The 21,017-nt window shown below is 37.2% G+C and overlaps 1 protein-coding gene across 1 annotated transcript; it reads right to left on the reverse strand.

The window, feature by feature from the left end:
- Positions 1-12,963: 12,963 nt before the first annotated feature.
- On the reverse strand, positions 12,964-15,816 carry LOC110694368. The gene is made up of 8 exons (XM_021871540.1): positions 15,753-15,816; positions 15,349-15,642; positions 14,773-15,257; positions 14,398-14,559; positions 14,194-14,310; positions 13,603-14,070; positions 13,404-13,545; positions 12,964-13,250 (listed from the first exon to the last, which is right to left on the reverse strand). Exons 1-8 carry the CDS (start codon positions 15,814-15,816, stop codon positions 12,964-12,966), a joined length of 2,019 nt encoding a protein of 672 aa, XP_021727232.1.
- Between the last annotated feature and the right edge of the window lie 5,201 nt (positions 15,817-21,017).

Consider the following 21,017-nt stretch of genomic DNA (forward strand, 5'->3'; position numbering starts at 1 on the left):
TTAAACATTAGTTAAAAGTTGGTTGAGATGGTAAATGTATCACCTTTTATGTGTTGGAGGTTACAGGTTTGAGTCTAACTCACAACATAATTTATTTTGTTAAATAAAGTGTCAATCTTGACGTGGCATTGTGACATGGTGCATATACTTTGAAGAGTCCCTCATGGAACTATTCCTTTGAAATGAACGCCTTTTAATATATAGTATATAGATATATAGATAATTGATCCATAATTCATTTTCTCCCTCTTCATTGAATTAAAGTTTATCATCATGGACATCAAAATAACTAATTATTTTGACCAATAAAATTATATACAAGAGGCTAACTGATACCACAATAGCGAATTTGTACTATACTGTGGAATTTCATGAATAACATCCATTCATGTTTAATCAGCATCACATGCATGACAGTTAAAGAATCACATTATAGTTATTAGAATTATACCTTTGAAGCGTGATTTCCACGAAAGCTTTGATATGAATCTAGGGTGAGTTATGGCCGCAAATGTTGTTCATTTACTCGGTCCATAGTCACAAATTAACCTTCCACCAAAGCTATTTGGACGAGAGAAGAACAAACAAACGAAACACTCCTCTTTCTAGGAGAAACTGTCAGCCTCACATAAGGAAGAGAGAGGAAGTTTGGTTCGTGTTTGCTAATAATTAAGGTTTGCAACAATTGGTTGTGTATCTAATTCCCAAGAACCTACAATTAAAAAATCATTTTATATCAATTAAGGCTTACCCTACAAACTTTCAACTCCTCTTTTCCCTTCATAGCCAACCACATGACTTGGGCCCACATTGGCCCTTTATCCCTTTGATCAATCCAAACCTTATTTATGTGAATAGAATCCATTCAATTGAGCATTGGATTACGTACCTTTTAAGCTAAAGTTTATTAGTATACTCTAGAAAAGGCATAAGCAGAATTTCATGAATCATATTCATACGCACCTAAATCAGAATCACATGCATAACACACAAGAATCACATAATTATACCTTTGAAGCGTGAATTCCACATAGCTATTCGATCAGCAAATCAGGGAGAGAATAGAGCCCCAAGCGTGACTCCTCTACTTAGTCCATGGGTTTCGAACAAGTGTCCATCAATACTACATTGGCCGAGTGAAGGGGAAAACTGCGATCACCACCTTTAACAGACTACCGACCACCATGAAACACCACCACCACGAGCACACACAACCAACGTCGAGAGAGGGGGAGCCGCGAGAGAGAGGGAGTTTGAGAGGGGTTGGTTTCGTGTTTGCTAATTAGGGTTTCAACTTAACAGTCAAACTGTTCTGTATAAAAACCTAGGCACCTAGTCTATTTATAATCCGATTATAATTATACTAGGTTAGGAAGCCCATAAACCCTCCAAACCATCCCTATGGCCGCCCACCTAGAGTGATGAGGCCCATAATGGGTCTCGTCCTCTTATGCTTGATCTAGGCCCTTTGTGTGACCTTATAGGATCCGTTTAATTGGGCTTTGGCCTATTTTAATAGCCCAAAGATCGTTATTCCCTCTAGCTATGATATAACGACGACCTAAATGGATGAACTTAATTATCTCCATAAATTGATCCATTTATACATCTAGTAATTGCACTTGACAAAGACATAAATCCTTCAATCTCCCACTTGTCTAAGACAAGTGTGCAATATTCAAATTCCTTAAGTCAATATGTGTCGATTTGATAATATGATTGCATCCCATGTCGAGATCATATTAATCTACAAAACATTTCTTGAAATCTGAGTTAGAATTACAAAACCAAATGATTACTAGGTAATACATTTAAACGCGGCCGCGTATTTTCCTAATTCTCCCTCTTCAAACGGCCAAAACCTGACGCATTCCCTAATTAAATAGGTAGACTCAATCCAATCTTGTGGCAACTAAAGCTCCCACTCAACTTTTGAAGTAACCGGGAGACACCCTTTATAGCCCCCTTTTACGGCATGAAGTTTGAGTGTACCACAGCTAAATCAATCATTGAATGAAATCAATGTTCCACTCATGTCAAAGGAATCCACTAATATATCTGGAAGCTCTATATCTGAAATTCAAAGTAGGTCAATAGTTCGATCATGCATCATCCATGCATATCCATGTGATTGACAGAGCATCACTATGCCCCTATAGCCCACGAAACTGCACTATCCAATCAATCTTACATGCTAGTCCATTTATTGAAATCATTTATGTCCAATTTAATGATTTCGAACCAGGAACTTTAGTAATATATGGATTTTGTTCACCTGTGGGGTTTCATTCACCAAGTCATTAACTTGATGAACCCATCAATTCATAATTATTTAAGACATTTTATTTAATTTCAAAAACCAGAATTAAATAAGAGAAATGCAGTTTTTTGATTTAAACATAATTCTGTAGGTTGATGTATTACTTATGTAAAATGTTTTCTCAAAACATATACAACTTAAATTACATAATTTGCTTCAATCTAAGTGCCTTAGTATGACTCTCATACTTTGGTCTATGGAAGAGGTTTAGTAAGTAAATAAGTGATATTCCCTACTCATATGAAACTTTGCAGATCTTGACATTCCGCTAACCAATGATCTCTTAATGAGGTGATACTTTATCTTATCATGTTTAGATTTGTATTGTGACCCTGACTCCTTTGATTGGGCAAAGGGGTAATTTTGTCACAAAATAAATTGATCCAAACTTCCTCCTTAACTGCTTCTACTGCAGCTAAACATTTATATTCTGACATTGAGTGTGAAACAATGCTCTGCTTTGAAGGCACTGAGTTTTACTGAGCATAATACCATGAGACATGGGAGTGAAATTCTCTCTCAGAGAGTCTTGCATCTTGAACCTGTCAAGAACCTTATCAACATAAGTCTCTTGATTAATTTCAATATCCTTCGAGACCTTTCTCAATGAATCTTAATTCCCAACATGTATTCGGCATCTCACAAGTCTTTCTTATAGAAAAAACTCTTTAACCATTACTTGACTTACTCAAGCATTGGCATGTCGTTTCATATGAACAGTATGTCATCTACATACAAGACTAAGAAAATCTGATTGCTCCCACTAAACTTCTTGTATACACAAGATTCTTTTGCTCTTTAAGGAAATCAGACTATTTGATTGCCTCATTGAAACGAATGTTCCAACTCCTTGATGCTTACTTCAATCCATAAATGGATTTCTAAAGTGCACAAACCTTTCTAGGATTTTCTTGGATTTACAAAACCCTTAGGTTGTGTGATATACACATCCTCCATCAAGAACATTTCAAGAAGACGGACGTTCAACTGCCAAATTTCGTAGTCGAAAAATTATCAATTGCTAGAAGAATCCGAATAGACTTGAGAAACCAATGGGTACACTTGCAAGTCTATTAGGACTAATACATCATCTTTCTGACATGGAGTCCATTCTGGATTTTATGGTCTCAAGCCATTTCCTAAGTTAGTGCTTGCCAAAGCTTGCTTGTAGGTTGTGGGTTTCATACATTCCATTAGGAAATTTTGGAATCCTTAATTATCAGAATTTCGACAAACTGTTTGTTTTGATTCAGAAATACCTACGACTGGTATGCGCAACAATAGAAATTATACCCTTCAACTCTTTGAAATTTTCCATTCTAGTGGGGCGATAGGAGTTTTCCAGATGAATTAGCTTGCTCTGACACATGATTTATCAAATAAGCTGACTTTATGCGCGCCCTCGTCTCTAATGTAGTGTTATCCACATCCATTTGTTGCTCATCTTGAATCTCTTCGAGAGCCAACTTTACTCCCTCTTGGTTTTGTAGAAAGAGATTCCTTTCTATGAAAACACCATCGTGAGCAACATACACTTTGTTATCTACACGATTGTAGAAGTAATACCCTTTTTGTTTCTATGGGATAACCTATAAAGAAACATTTATCTGATTTTAGAGCATAATGAGTCACCTTGAAAACATTGTACATAGATTTCATAACCCTTAATCTTTTAGAAAAGACAACTTTGGAATATTTCTACTCCTTAACTTTTATGGCATCTTCTGAACTGCTTTGGACAAATTTCTTGTTTAGTATATTTGCAATTGTTTTCTAATGCATATCCTCAAAATGATGTGTGTAAATCGTTAAAGCCAATCTTGAATCGAACCATGGCAAGCAAGGTTTGGTTCCTCCTTTCTAACACATTTTAATTGTTGTGTTCCTCGATTGTGAAATAATTCCACAACTTCTAGATAATCATTATCGTTTTAAGTTGATATTTATCACAACGATCACATCGTAGTACTTTAAATGTTTATCTCAAACTGATTTTACATTTCATTTTGGAATTTCTTGAACTTTTCGATGATTCCAACTTTCGCTTCATTAAATACATTATTATAAGTGTTTTTCCTAGAGTAAATTTATGTTAGGAAAATAGTAATATTTATAGTATATTAGGGTAACTATATATACTTTTAGGGTTAATTTAACCCGTTATATAATAATTTAATAAAATTTTTTTGTAATAACATATGATATCATAATATTCAATATATCATAAGATACGAAGTATATTATATCTTTTAATATTATCACTAATATATCCAAGTAATAAGCATACGTAGGGAAGGCAATATTAAGTAGATATCCGCAAACCCACTCCACCCGCTTTAAATAAATGGACGGAAACCCGAATTTAAATGATGAGAAGCGAGTGACAGATGAAGCGGGTTATGGATCGGATCAGATGTGGATAATAATTTTTTCACCCACTAACCATCCACCCACCCGTTTAACATATATTAAATTTTTAATCAAAGAATTTTAATATTAAAATATGAAATGTAAAAAAACATTACTTGTTTTTTTTTTTTTGTTGCAAATTAATTTCTTAAACAATATGTTGATATTGTTTCCCTTTTTATTAATAAAATAAAAAACTATGTTGTATAAATAACCGAAAATTAGAGTTTATGTAGGTTTTTTTTCACTTTAATACTCATCCATTAGTCATCCGCTCCACTCGTTTCATCCGCGGATGATGGACGAACGAATATGGATGATGGGTGAAGCGGATGACGGATGGATGTGGATGGAGCTATTAGAATAATGGATGGATGCGGCTGAAACTCCACCCGATTCGATTCCGATCTATTGCAATCTCTAAGCACACGTAGTGATTAACTTTTATATAAAGTATATCTTTATTAGTTTAATTTAAAGTTTGATTGAAAAAATGACTTTAAAAAGTTTGATTAAAAAACCGAATTTGCAAGAGTAACACTTAGTTTGTTTTAAATTAATGTTTTCAAACAATTATTTTTGTAAAATGTAAATGTAGATTGGACTATAATTTAGCACAAAATTTCATATATGATAGGTCACACCGTGTGACCAAAATTACTTGGTCAGGGGTTACTTGGTCGGTCAGAGGTTACCCAATGGTTAGGGGTAACTAAGTAGGAGTATATTTTATGTTAGCCAGCTACATGCAGAAAGTTGATGTGAGTTTTGTTTTTCATTAGGGGTAACTTGGTACGTAGGAGTTTATTGTATGTTAGCCGACCACGAGCCAAAAGTTGATGTGAGTTTTGTTTTTTAGTTTACTTTTATCCATCAGTCAATACTCATATAACCCGTCGTTTCATGCAAAAGTAATGTACTAATGTATTGAGCGGACGGAAGGGTATGGTCGTGCATTGATTTGTATACCATTATGACCCATTTAGAGGCATAGAGAGATACATTTTGGTCATAGTGATTATGTGCATACATTTAGATAATATCTTGCCAATTTTGCTTTGAATCACTACACTTAAAGTTAGTGTACAATATATTGTGTGATCGGTTCCAATATATTAAAATCTAATATATGGCAAGATAGTGCAGTTGATACACTTAAAGTGTAATAATAGCATATTGTGAGAAATACCCTAAATAGAAGTAGTATAGATATCTGATCTATAGTAGATGACCTATGATATGAAAATGTCATAATAGTACCAATTGAAAATGTATTCAAATGTAATAGTAAAATAACATGTGGAATGTACATTAAAGAAATTTTATGATACCGGTACATAATAGAACCGATGAATAATATAAATATGCATGATAGAATGAACTAGTGAATAAAGGATATGAAATATATGTCCATCTTGATGTCGACATAATGATAATCAACAAAAGTTTATCATGGACTCGAAGTCCAATAAAATATGAATTTTTAATTCCACATTGTACAATGTCTTGCATTGTTTTGAGTCTTATGTTCATGCGCATGTGTGAGTCATATGTTAATGGATTACTTATTGCATGTATAGAAAGTTGTTAGATGCATTACTCATTGTATAATTTGTTGAATATCTGATCATGATTTCGATATCTCATATTGCATGCACTAGTTTCTATACAATAATTGTGGTATATGTGAATATTTCTCCAAAGTATGGTAAGGCATATTTACGATTTTAATTGAAAATTAGAAAGATATTTAAATGGGCTTAAATTTTTGATGAAATTATATATTACATCGATCTAATAGGATGTTATGGATCATATAAGAAGAGTTCCCGAAGAATTTATATACGACGTATTTAATTACATAGCTCTACAAGTTTTATATTTCGGATATTGCAATTACTATCAAACTCCTAAAAAGTCTATGTGACTACATCGTTGACAAATCAACCTGAAGATTGAGCACAGTTAGTGAGATTTACTACTTGTATTCGCAAGAGAAATTTCATGTAAACTATGATACGCCTAAAGAAAAAGCTGGTTATTCATGTGTAAGAATGTTTAGTTATGGTCTAGAAGAACCATAAGCAAAGTATATAATTACATGTGTTATACTACTAATTCATATAAGATTGGACAATGAGATTGATGATATCACGTGTTGCCATCAAATTATTATTAATGAATATTTGATCAAATATTGATCATTAGTTTCTACTATACATGATATGGCCTCCGGAGAAGGCATTAGCTTAATGTTATTTAAGACAATTTTAAACAAAGATTTCAAATGATAGAATAAACACATGAATAAATATCATAAATATAGTGAAATGAAGACACGTTACTTGTTCATGTGAAGATTTAAAGATTCAAATTCAATTAGGAGAATCGAAGATTGTCAAGGAATGATATTTTTTGACTTGTGAGAAGATACTAACTATATTGGATTCCGCACTAGAAGATGATCTAGCACGATCCCGTAATCCTCATAAGTTAATCTTGATGGGATCCTCCTTGGACTTTTTCATGGATCTCCATCCTTGTATTGATCCATCATGGGCCTTCTCATCTTTGGGATCCTTGTTGGATTACAAGTTCTTTACACACATTTTATTTACAACTTAAATCAAATTACATAAATACTTAACGATACACAACTGTATTTAATTAAATTACAAAAAAACATCACAATGCGCAAATCGTATTTTCTAACTTAATTGAGCCATCATATTCATTTATAGTAATATAATATTATATATGATAAAATTTCCATAAATTAATTCACGAAACATGCTTGCTTGAAATATAATATCGAATATTCTTAATTAAGGTAACACATCTCAAATACCCCCATTATTTAAATTTTTAATTAGATAACATCTCCATATTATTTAATACCATAATTAAATTATCATATACTTTAAGGAATGAGATAGAATCAAATCTTATTTAATCATAGAGGATAAATCACATTTATTCACTATGATTATATGGGAGTTGATTTCCACACACCTAATATTAATATCCCCACACCCCCACCGCCACGGCCCCACTGGCCACTAACTTCTACTCTCCTATTTCGATATTTTCTTCCAACTACATTCAAGGCTTACACATGCTGGTTTCTTTTTTATTTTTATTTTATTTTATTTTTGTTCATTAATTTCCTTTTATTTTAGCTTTTTTTTTCATTTATTTTGGTAGTAGCTTTTGTTTATTCTTTTTTGAAACAATTTTTTTTTAAAAAATATTTAGTTGGGTTTAAAAAGTTTATTTTATTTTATCTTTCATAATAATAATAATAATTTTAATTATATTTAAAAGTTTGATTTTCAATTTTTACATATACATAAAAATATACACATAAAAATTAGGGTTGTTCAAAGTGCAGTTTAGATCGCACCAAACCGCAATTTTGCGGTTTAGTGCGGTTTTTGAGGATGACCAAACCGTGATTTAGTGTTTGGTTCGGTTTCCAAAAAAATTAAACCTAACCACATTGCAAATCACACTTTAATGCTGTTTTTATACTATATTTTTATTAAAAAAATATAAAAGAACTAAAAAATATGAGGTAACCTTTGACTAGCTAATTAAAGGTTAAAAAAAAGAGTTTATTATTTGAATTATAAATTAATTTAATAATCTCAAAATAAAATAAAGTTGTGTTTTAAAAAAAAAAATTATAAATTTTAAAAAAATATGGTTAAGCCGCAAACCGCATTTTACAATGCGGTTTGGTTAGATTCAGTTTGGTGCGGTTTAGGATCCAAACTGCACCAAACTGTATTGCGAACAACCCTAATAAAAATAAGGAGTAACATTTTATAAACATCTGGATATATAATATTAAACATATTAAATTAACAAATATGACTATCTCAAATTAAGTATTGAACATAATACCAATGCTGTACACAAGTTAAATCAACAAATATTATTACAAAAATACAAAACACTATAGTCTTAGAAGTTACATCTTACATGAAGTGATTCATTGACCAAATTAGTTCCAAAATCTTGTGCCAATAACTTAAAATTAACTCCTCCAATGAGTAAGCATGCATCCATTACATTAAACTTACAATAGCATATACTCCTGTTTAGTTTAGTATTCATACAGGGAGTAAAAAGCAAAAACAATTTTGAGAGCTACGTAATTGTTTAGCAAAAAAATTCAAATAATTTAGAAAATAAAAAAAAAAAAAGTTGCCACGTGGCCCACGTGAGAATTGTAATTACAAGGAAATAGGAGAGTAGAAGTTGGTGGAGCTGTGGGGGTAGGGGTCTGCAGATATTATTAGGGGGTGTGCGAAAATCAGTTCCTGATTATATTAATAAACTTAGGAGATTCAATCCAAATTACTACTAATTATGGATTACTGCAATTACCAAGTCAATAATCCTGTTAGAATTTTCTCAATTATTCTAAAATAAAACTAATAACTTTTATAATGTGCGCTAAACTAAGGCAGCAACAACATTCACCATCAACGGCCAGCAGAAGCCAGCCACATTGGCTGTAAACTTGCATTCGAATCGTTGTTCAGTACACGGTGAAACCTCCTCTCCTGCCAAAATCGCCCAGCTCCCACCCTCCTTGAACCACCACCAAGCAACCATGCATGGCCACGTCAGCCATTGGATTACGCCACCTAACGTGGATGCTCCACCCAAAAACCATTTTTTATTGATTATTAACTATTGTAAAACTAAATTTGGTTCAAGTTGAATTAAGCACAACAAAAATGCCCCAATTTTTGACTTTTACCACCTCCAAATAAACCACTTATTAGCTTTTATCCCCTACATAAAAAAAAGTTTTATTTTACCACCAATAAAATTTCCAAAAATTGGATTTTACCACCAACTAACGGATTCCGTCCATGAATCCATTAGTAGGGTCCACCTTTTTGACGTTTCCTTTTCATCTCCCCCGATTTTCCATGTCAACCAGCCGGCGACGGAATCTACTTACCTTGGTAGTCGATATTTCATGTGGGGCTAGGGAGGGGTCGAAATTTGTTGTTGGCTAAGGAGGGGGTCTGAATTAGGTGGTGGCTAGGGTTTTAGGAGTGCGAAAATTGGCGGTGGCTAGGGTTTTAGGAGTGGTCGGAATTCGATAGGAGGGGCTTTATGGGTGGTCGGAATTTGATATGAGGGGCTTTATGGGTGGTCGGAATTCAGCTGCTAGGGTTTAGAGGTCGAAAATTGGGGGAAAGGGGGTCGGAATCCGTGGTCGTGGCTAGTGCGTTGTGCGTTGCGGTGGTTGTGGTTGTGGCTATGCGGTGGTTGTGGCTGTATGGTGGCTGCTGTGTGGCCAGTTGGTGGTAGGGCTGGTAGCCAGTCCGGCGGTGGGGTTGTTAGCAAGGCCCAGCGGTGGGGTTAGTAGCTGGTCCGACAGTGGCAGAGAGCCGGTTGGTGGCTGGGTTTTGATTTTATTATATTTTATTTTAATTTTGTTTTGTTTTTTTTTATTATTTTCTTTAAAAAATTTACCCAATAATATGGTGACACGTGTGCATGGTAGGACCCACTAACAGATTTAAGGACGGAATCCGTTAGTTAGAGGTGAGTGGTGGTAAAAGCCAACTTTCAATTTTTTATGTGGTGGTAAAATAAAACTTTTTTTTTGTATAGGTGGTAAAAGCCAATAAGCGGTTTTTTATGAAGGATTTATGTCCGTTAAGTGCAATTACTAGGTATATAAATGGATCAAACTATGGAGATAATTAAGTTCGTACATTTGGGTCATTGTTATATCATAGCTAAAGGTACTAACGACCTTTGGGCTAGTAAAATAGGCCAAAGCCCAATTGGACGGATCCTATTAGATCACACAAAGGACCTAGATCAAGCATAAGAGGACGAGGCCCATGATGGGCCTCATCACTCTAGGTGGCCGGCCATAGGGATGGTTTGGAGAGTTTATGGGCTTCCTAACTTAGTCTAATTATAGTAGGATATTAAATAGATTAGGTGCCTAGGTTTTTATACAGAACAGTTTGATTGTTAAGTTGAAATCCTAATTAGCAAACATGAAACCAACCCCTCTCAAACTCCCTCTCTCTCATGGCTCTCCCCTCTCTCGGCACCGGATTTGTGTGCTTGTGGTGGTGGTGTTTCGTGGTGGTTGGTTGTCCATTAAAGGTGATGATCGCGGTTTTCCCTTTCACTCGACCAATCTAGTATTGATAGCCGCTTGTTGACATCCCGTGGACCAAGTAGAGGAGTCACGCTTGGGGCTCTATTCTCTCCCTAATTTGTTGATCGAATAGCTACGTGGAATTCACGCTTCAAAGGTATAGTTATGTGTTTCTTGTGTGTTATGCATGTGATCCTGATTCAGGTGCGTATGAATATGATTCTTGAAATTCCTCTTATAGTACCTAATAGTCCTATAATGGTATCAGTTAGCCTCTTGCATGAACACGCTTGATTATAATAATACGATTATTTGATGTCCATGTTCATAATTTTATAATCAATTAAGAAGGCGAATTAATTTAATTATGGTTCAATTACTAAATGTGATTTAACTCTTGAAATTGATTAAATGTGATTTAATTTTGCTCAAAATAGCTATAGAAGTGCCAAACATTTTGCCCTAAATTGTTCGGAAATTTTGAACCCTAACCCTAATTTATTCGAAAATTTCGAGCATAATAAGCCTTAAAAATCCGATTTTGTGTGCTTTTTTTGTTCAATTTTGTTTTAAATATGTTCATGATTTTAATTAGAATTGATTCATGCACAAAAATGTTTTGTGTATGATCATTAATTTAGTTTAAAGAGCTACAATTAAATTTAGTTCATTTTATGAAGAACCTTAATTATTAGAATTGAATGGATTTAACTTTAATTATTGGACTAATTTAATTTATTTTACAAGCGTTGTTTGAATTTTAATAAAGAATAAAGGCTTTTAAGGGCGGCAGCCGCGGCTGGGTGGCGCAGCCATGGTGGCCGCCGCCGATGTTGGTCCAAGAGGGAGGGGAGGGGAGGCAGTCCGAGAGTGGCTAGGCAGCAGCTGGCAGTAGTGGCTGCGTAAAAGCAGCCTGCCACCGTGGCTAGCTTCGGCTAGCCAACCACGGTGGCCAGCGTGTGGCACGATTTTTCAAAAAAAAAAATGTTAATGTTTTAAAAAAATATTTTGAGATAAAATCAGATTTTTATCTTAGGGATAAAATCAAATTTTTAAAAAGTTGATTGATTTGATGATTATCCATAAATACGTTGTTAAATTTGGTGATTATCCATAATTGAAGTAGTTAATTTTGGATAAGATCAGTTAGAATATTTTTTCCAAAAGGATATAATTGATTTTTTTTTTTTTTTTTTTTTTTTTTTTTTTTGGGTAAGTAATTCTATTACAAAAAGGAATAAATGTTACAACTTAAAAAAAGGAAAGTTGTAACTCTTCAAAACTACAAAAGCCTTCAAAGATGGCACACGCCCACCTAACATTCCCTAGTCTTCAAAGAGGCCACCTTCTAGGAAGGGTGCCTCTAGAAGAGAAAGGAGAAAATTGAAGCTAGCACCTGGCACCTTCTAGGAAGGATACAGAAACAAGCATCGGGACTAACAACACAGTAAACAATAGCTACAAACAAACAGAAGCTACAAACAGTAACCTATACAAAAGTGTACTATACAAATTAACATCATAGTATTTGTAAACTATACAGCCATTTACAGTGCTTCCTCTGCCACTTGCAATTGATCATCTACCTACATCTCTTCACAATATCAGCCCGAATTATTTTGCACACAACTCTGGGATGGATGACAACCTTTAGCCAAAAAGTCTTGTTCCTAGTAAACCATATCTGATAGACCACAGCAGCTAGAGAAGCAAAGCTGACTTTCTTCTTGACAGGGTCCTGTATCCACTCTTTCCATTGTTTCTAGGAGACATCAATATCAAACATAGCTTCAGGTATCTTCAACCATTCACTAATACCTCTAACACATCTTCTACTATACTCATAGTCAAAAAATAAGTGCTTCCTATCCTCAACAGCATTACCACAAAGAATACAGGAGCTATCCTAGCACACACCCTTCTCAGTAAGCTTACTCTTTGTCCTTAGCTTGTTTTGAATGGCTAACTAGAGAACAAAAGAGTGCTTCGGGATATTGTATTTGTTCCAAACCCAGGGAGTCCAATCCACCTCAGTTTGAGACCCCTGAAGCCATTTATACACATATGAGATGCTATACCTACTACTCATCTAGCCTTCATTCTGAAAACCCTCTTTCAACCTTTCTTTAACCTTGCAAAGTTTCTTCCATACCCACCCTGCATTCTTCTTAGGCTTATAATCCCACGAATCACTATCCTTGATATACACTACATGAACCCATTTCACCCATAGTGAGTCCTCTTTTTGAGCTATCTTCCATATATATTTCCCAAGAGCTGCTATATTCCATGTCTCACAATCCCTCATGCTCAGACCTCCAGCTTTCTTTGTCTTGCAGATCCAGTCCCACGAAATGGGAGGAGACTTCCTCAGCACTGCATCTCCACCCCAAAGGAAAGCTCTACAAATCTAAGTAATCCTCTTGATCACACAAGCTTAGAGCAGGACACACTGAGTCCAGTAAGTATGGAGGCTTAAAAGCACTGTGTTGACCAGCAAGCTTCTAGCTGCATATGAAACGTTCCTACCTGACCAACAGGTTATCCTGGCCAGCATCTTGTCAATCAAACTGTCATAGTCACTGTTTGAAAGGCTTCTAACATTTAGAGGGATACCAAGGTACTTGAAAGGAGTGCAGCCCTCAACAAACCCAAACACCCTCAAGATATCCTATTTCACAGTCCTTGCAACATTTCCAAAGTAAATGGTTGTCTTCTCAGCACTGACCTGTAAACCAGAACATTTCCCAAAGATATCCAAAGCCCTTACTAAGAGAGAAACATACTTCTTATCTCCATAGCAGAACATCATCAGATCATCAGCAACGGCAAGATGGTTCAGATTGAGCATCTTGCACCTAGAATGGAACTTGAAACTCCTCATGCCTCCCACTTTCCTTAAAATCTTTGAAAGATACTCCATGACAATTACAAAAAGAAGAGGGGACATGGGGTCACCCTGTCTAATGCCTTTCTTTCCCTTAAAGAAGCCATTCAATCCCCCATTTATCATTATAGAGAAGGAAGCGGATGAGATACATTGCATAATCCACTTGATAAACTCAGCAGGGAACCTCAAAGCAGACAACATATCATGAATAAAATCCCAACTTATGGAGTCATAGGCCTTCCTGAGATCTACCTTTATGGTACACCTAGGAGACTTTTGTTTATCTCTATAGCCCTTTAAAACATCCTGACAGATGAGCACATTATCCAATATGGATCTCCCAGCCATAAAAGCACTTTGAACCTCTTAGTAAGGGCTTTGGATCTTGTACACGACATTACAGCAAGCAATTGGTCAAAATTGGCTAACCTTAGAAGCATTTTCTACCTTAGGGACCATAGTGAGCATAGTTGTGTTCACCTGGTTAAGCAGCTTGCCATGTTGAAAGAAGTCCAACATAGCTGCAGTGATGTCATTACCAACTATCTGCCATGACACTTTGAAAAATTTTCTTGAAAACCCATCAAGTTCAGGAGCTTTATTCTCTTCAATACCCCATAAAGCTCATCTGACATCATCAGCATTAAAAGGTCTGCACATATTCCTTCCCTGTTCCTCATTCAATACAGGACCCATGTCCAGGACATCATGATGCACTTTCCTTTCCATATTCTGAGAAGAACCCAGAAGCCGCTTATAAAACCCAATAGAAGCCTCAGCAATTTTCTCAGGCACCTGAGAATTACTACCATCCTCTTTCTAGATACTACAAATGCTGCTCAAAACCCTTCTTTTCCTCAAGCAAGCATGGAAATAAGCGGTGTTAGCATCCCCAGCTTTTAACTAGTGAAGCTTTGCCTTCTGGGATAGGAATTGGATTTTCCTATTATGAGCCTTAACATATCTCATCCTAGTCTCATGTTCCTAGGCCATCAGAAACTCATTTACAAGATCAGAATTCAGTTTAGTCTGCACCTGAATCAGATCAGCCTCCATGCTAGTATCATCACTTATCACTGAAGAGAAATGTTGTTTATTCAACACCCTCAAGGCTTCTTTAACCCTTTGAAGTTTCTTGACTGCATTAAACATAAGGGTACCTTGAATCTGACCATCCCAACTATCAGCAACCAACTTTAAGAATCTAGGGTATTCAGTACATACATTGAAGAACTTAAAAGGCTTCTTGGTTGAACCTATATTACCCAGAAAATTAATCACACATGGACTATGATCCATAAGGCCCTCAGGCAAAAACATTGCACTAGCAATCTGAAAGTTGTCCATCCAAGCTGCACTCCAGAACACTATCAATCCTAGAACAAACCCTGCCATCCCTAAATTGCTTGTTATTCTAGGTAAAGAAGAGCTTATCTGTTCTAGCTTCAAAAAGGTTAGTGTGTCTAATGCAGTTCCTAAAGCTTTCAATTTCCCTGAAAGTCACAGGGGCTCCCACCCTATCCTCAAAATTCAAAGGGTTATTAAAGTCACCACACACAACCCAAGGCTCAGTTAATTTACTACCAAACTGCTCTAATTGCTTCCATAAAACTTCCCTATCTTCCTGGCGGTTAACACCATACGCCATTGAACAGAAAAAACAGCCCCTAGAAGCAACATGCACCACTTTAACATGTATCACCTGCATTTCAACTTTGATCACATCCACACTGAAAATCTCAGGTTCCCAAATAATCCATATTCTGCCATGCTCACCTTTCCCATAATTTGCAACAACCGACCAATCAGCATAAAAACTGGTGAAGATCTTCTCAAACTTAGAAGCCTTCACCTTTGTTTCTAGGAGCTCAAATAACCCTGTATCATGATTCCTTAGGAAGGATACGACATCACTAATTCTCTCAGGTTGATTTAGGCCCCCTAATTTTCCAAAAACCCCACTTATTCATGAGGGGTGTAGGAGAAACCTCCACCTCCTTCACCACCATACAACACCCTTGAGCTACCAAAACCACCAGACAAGGTGTTCATTCTTGTACTATTAACTCCAACATTATCTATCACCTCCTCCACCAACAGCTCAAATCTATTTTGAGTTACTATATTATTGACAGTGTCCTCCGTCCTTCTGCATTGGAGGTCCTGTCTACTTTGCTGCCTCCCAGGTTGCTGGTTCTTGCTTGATACAATTCCTAGATTATGCGGTAGACTAAAGTAAAAGGAATGGTATCCTTCCAACAAGTGTATTCTTCCGATAAAGGGTTCAGAATTATTACAGAGCTAATTCTTCATTAAGGTCAAATGATCGGAATGCCTAGGTGGAGGCCTCTTCCAATCAGTAATATCAAGGTACAATTGATATTACATCTTAATATTCAATGAACCCTTCGGGTCGAACCCAATCGAATCACCGATCCGAGACGACGAATTAATCTAAAAGAATTTAATAAGTCGACAGAGTTTTACAAATACAGACGTCGGAAATCGAACCTAGGGCGTCGAGATCGAGTGTCGCAAAATCACAAGCAACAAGTATGAGCGTAGCCGTAGCTAGGCTAGGCTAGCTCATCGCAAGCCTAGGTGCACCATGTGTGTGCTAGGTGCACCATGGTGTGTTAGGCAACATCGCAGCCTAGGCGCGCCCTGGCAGCCCATCGCAAGCTAGCATGGGTGCCTAGGTGCGCAAGGTAGCTATCGCAAGCCTCACAAGCACCAGGCATCCCATCGCAACTAGCAGCGTGCTAGGCTGGGTGCCTGGGTGCTCATGGGCGCTATCGCTGGCCTGTCGCACCAAGCACGGCTATCGCAGTGCTAGGCACTGGCGTATGGGTCTGTGCGTACATGCCTCGCACCATCGCAGCCCTATCGCACCAAGCACTGCACCCTCGTGTGCGTGTGTGTGCATAGGCGCTCTCGCAACACCCTAGCATCACGCACAACACCATCGCAATGCTAGGCACATGCGTGTGTGCGTGTGCGTGTGCACCGTCGCCCAGCAGCCTCGCAAAGAGGCACCTAGCTATGTGCTTGCGTGCGTGCTTTCGCATGGCAGCACCAAGCACAACATGCTAGCAAGGAGCACCAAGCCAAGCATGCGTGGCTCGCTAGCAGCACACATGCTAGGCCTTGCGTGCGTAGTGCGCTGGCTGTGTGCGAGGGAGTGCTAGGCAGCAGCAGCACTAGGCTACCAGCACCAGCGCCCAGCAGCTCGCAGCGTGCTAGGCCAGTGCATGCTAGCACTGCTTGCTAACACACCAAGTTGGCTGGCTGCCCAGCCTTGGTGCTAGGCGCCAGCTGGCAACCTTGGCAGCCAAGGCAGGCTGCCAGCCCAGCTGTCCATAGGGTGCCGGTTTAGGTCAGGGGTTGGGACTAAGCTTGGGCAAGGCCTTGAGGAGCAAGGCAGTGGTCCCCCCACCCATTCATGGTCCTCACCTAACCTTCTCTCTCTATTTGACACTTGTTGCATTTTGATTAGTTTTGTTTATTAATTTATTTTAGAAATAAATTAATTAGCAAAATATACATTCTCCCACATTGGTTGGGGAATGAGAATCAAGGGATCATTTCCCTATAAATACCAAGCTTGGTGTTGGGATTTGAAACAACCTTGAGTGGAATTAAAAAGGCAACTCTAGAAAAGAGTAAACCTTTGATTCGTAAAACTCATAGTTAATTTTGTCCGGGTCTTGACTAACCTTCAAGACTTGGGACGCTCGGGTCGGGTCGAGGGTACGATCCGTCGGAGATCTCGTCTTTTCGGGATTTTGAAGTAAGAGCTCTTTAGGAGCGAAGCACGCGTCAAAGGTATAATTCTTGTTCTTAATCTTGTTTGATTAAGTTTATTATGCTTGTTTAATTGCTTTAATTAAGGGGCGGGTCTTGGTGGGTTTCCTTCCGCGTAGCGTCGGGTCACTACGAAACCCTATAGCGGTATCGGAGCCACGCTCCTTTTAAATTTTTGCAATTACTGTTTAATTAAGGTATTTTATAGAATTTAATTTTCTGGTTCATGTTCATCTAATTAGATTAGATGCTCGTTTTAATTATCTTTTAAAACTCGATTTTATTTTCGATTTGGCTGTCGAACCCAGATTTTGGCTCAAAAATAGTGATTTTTGGGTGGAATCGACATTCTGGAACTGTTTCAACCTTTTCAGGATTATCCAGAAGCCAAATTCGAACCAGAAACCCAATTTTTCTGGGGTTTTTCGTTTTTCAACGAAAATTTTAATTCTTTTTAAGCCTTGATTAATGCAAGCATTACAAGGTTAGATTAAATGAACTTTTGCATCACTAATCTACTGGTTTTAAAATATCCTTGAGCATAATAATGGAGTGTTTATTAGTGCTTAAGTAGATATACCAATTTATCACATAAACTTGTTTTTCACAAATTTTGCAAATAAATTACAATAAGGTGTGAAACTTGTTGTGATTTTGTATTTTAAGTTCCCAAGTATTGTTAAAGTTCTAATCTTTAAATGTTTAAATGATTGGAACCCAAAACCTAAATTCCATGTTGAACAAAGTTTGGATTTTTTCATGTTTTGGTTGACTAAATCCATTAAGTTTAATTACTTGTGAGTAAAATTTGATTAATCTTCATATTGGAAGATGTAATCTTGGTATTTTACACAAGTATGCAAGTTGGAAATTTTTTATCATTGGATGGTTAATTTATTTTTCCAACTCCCTTTTGTCAAATCCATTATTCATTTGCATATTAGCAAAATTAATTTTGGACATAGCTCATTTTATTTTAAGCATAAAGTTTGACCTAATTTTGTTCAAAATTGAAATTTTGGATAAATTTAGGCTTGTGCACCAATTAAAATAATTTTATTTAAGTTAGACTTAATTTTATTTTATTTTCCCTAAAATTAATTCTAAAATATAATTTGGAATTAATTCATGTCACACGTAAATCGGGATTAAAATCCCAAGTCATAGCACGCAAATCAAGGCAACACATCCAAGTGCCACCAAGGCTAGCCGGGTTGCCTAGCAGCCCACATGTGGCTGCCTGTGGTGCGCACAAGGGTAAGCCATGATGTTGATGCTGTGCGCTGTTGTGTGGCGGGGAAGCATGGCTGATGTGCGTGGGGTGGCTGGGCTGGCTTGCGAAGGATGCTGCTGGGCAGCAGGGCAGCAAGCATCAGCCAGCGCACCACGAGCATCATGAGGTGCCTGCCCAGCAGGCCAAATGCTCGCAAGCACCAGCGTGCTAGCAAGCATGCGAAGCATGCTAGCAAGCAGCTGGGCTTGAGGCACTGCTTGCTAGGCACAGCAGGCCTCACCAACGCACCATGGCGTCATGCCATGGGTTGCCTAGCAGCCATGGTGCGCACCCACCAAGGGATTTGTTGGGTGATTTTGCTTAAGGTTGAGCCGTGATTTTGCGCTTTTTCCGTGTTAATAATTTTAATTAATTATTTTAACGAGGCTAAAAACCTCGATTTTCGATTTTGCAAAATTTTGACAAATTATGGGTTATGCCGACTTAATTAATCGGATTAATTAAGTACGGATGCGGAATTTAGTGGGAGCTTAATTAAATGCGTTAGCATTTTGCGTTTAGAAATAATGTATTAAACCACTTTGACTAGTTTTAATTAGGCACGTTAATTGGATTAACGACCTAAGTTAGTTACTAGTTGTGCGTGTTTAATTATGTATTTCGTAAAATTGCATAGGTCGTTCATAAATAGTGAACGGGTGAATGAAAGATTGCTTTCAAAACAGGTTCTTTGAAAATGGCAACTAGTGGGGCCCGACTAGGATAGAAAATATGGACTGCGCTCTGTTATGTATTTTTGTAAATCTAAATACGGTCTGCGAACCGTTAAGTATTTTTGTACTAATTAGATTAATCTTAGTCGTTCTAGCTAGCTTCTTTTATTTCATTTTGGCCAAGATGTCTCAAGACGGCGTTTCGACGAAGACGAGCCAAGATCACCCATGGAAATTGAAGATTTCAAGGGGTCATGCTAGTTGCCAAATGCATCTATTTTATGCCTTATATATTGTTATATATGATTGCTAGATGCATGTCTAGGATTTATATAATGTTGCGATGATTAGTTAAGTTCACTTAAATCAACCAATATAGAAACCCTAGGTCCCTTAATAATATTGAGCTAAAATTTGTCGTTCCAAGAATAACACTTACCGAACTAATGCGCGTACGTGATGGATTACGCCAAAGCGAGGCATCACTACTTCCCTAGGAACGTAAGGTATACTAGGTATACAAGTTGTCTTGGTTAAGCTCAACGATATCAGTAAGGAGTCCTTAGATGTCGTGGTAAAAGAGATAAAATGTCAGGAATGCATTAGATGCGACATTTTATCAAACCGAGAGTAGCTTGGAGCTATTAGCAATTGGATTGCTTACCTTAAGATATTTAATGGTTAAGACAAGCCAAAGCATGCTTAACTATTTCTTGATCTTTAGGATCTCGAAATCATTTTATTTTCGCCCATAAGGGACAATCTTAAAATGCGTGGATAAAATGTTCAATAAGTGTGAATATATGCATGAACGCTTTAAATTTCAACTTATTGATGTATGAATGGTTTTTCATTTCAAATTATTTCAATTGTAGAAATCATGTCTGCAAGTAACTCAAACAACAACCAAATGTGCCCTGAACTCCCCGAAAAGTTGGCCATTCCCTTAAACTTGGTCAACTTTAAGGAATGGGAGGAGGAACTCAGGAGAACTCTCCGGAATTGTTCCTTGGATTATACTCTAGATACTCCCATTCCAAGCTTCTTTGCCAAAGGGATCATGACCGACGAGGCTCATGAAGAATGGTCTTCCAATTGCAAAAGGGTCTCACGACTCATGGCAAATTCCATCCCGGAAGATTGGAACGAAACTCTTTCCTCCTACCTTCCGGACATGTTCCTCAAAGCACTTGAGGACGTTGTCAATATAAGAGTCACCAAGAGTGACAATGGCAAATTTGATGGACTCGTGTTTGACTTGACTAGGTCACTTTCAAACATGAGAATTAAGCCACCAAATGTGGGATGTCTTGCTAAAGAAAGGCGACGGCTTTGGACCAAGGTCTACAATGCTAAATTGAGACCCGGCATGCCCCTCCAACCTCATGTGCTTGGTATGACTAGGCTCTTCAAACACATGCAGCTTCTCGGAATTCCATTGGAAGATGAGATGGCGGGGAATATCTTGCTTGCTTCACTCCACTCGGGCTACGATGCACTTA

This window comes from Chenopodium quinoa, unplaced genomic scaffold, assembly GCF_001683475.1.
Source record: "Chenopodium quinoa cultivar QQ74 unplaced genomic scaffold, ASM168347v1, whole genome shotgun sequence".
Taxonomy (NCBI): domain Eukaryota; kingdom Viridiplantae; phylum Streptophyta; class Magnoliopsida; order Caryophyllales; family Amaranthaceae; genus Chenopodium; species Chenopodium quinoa.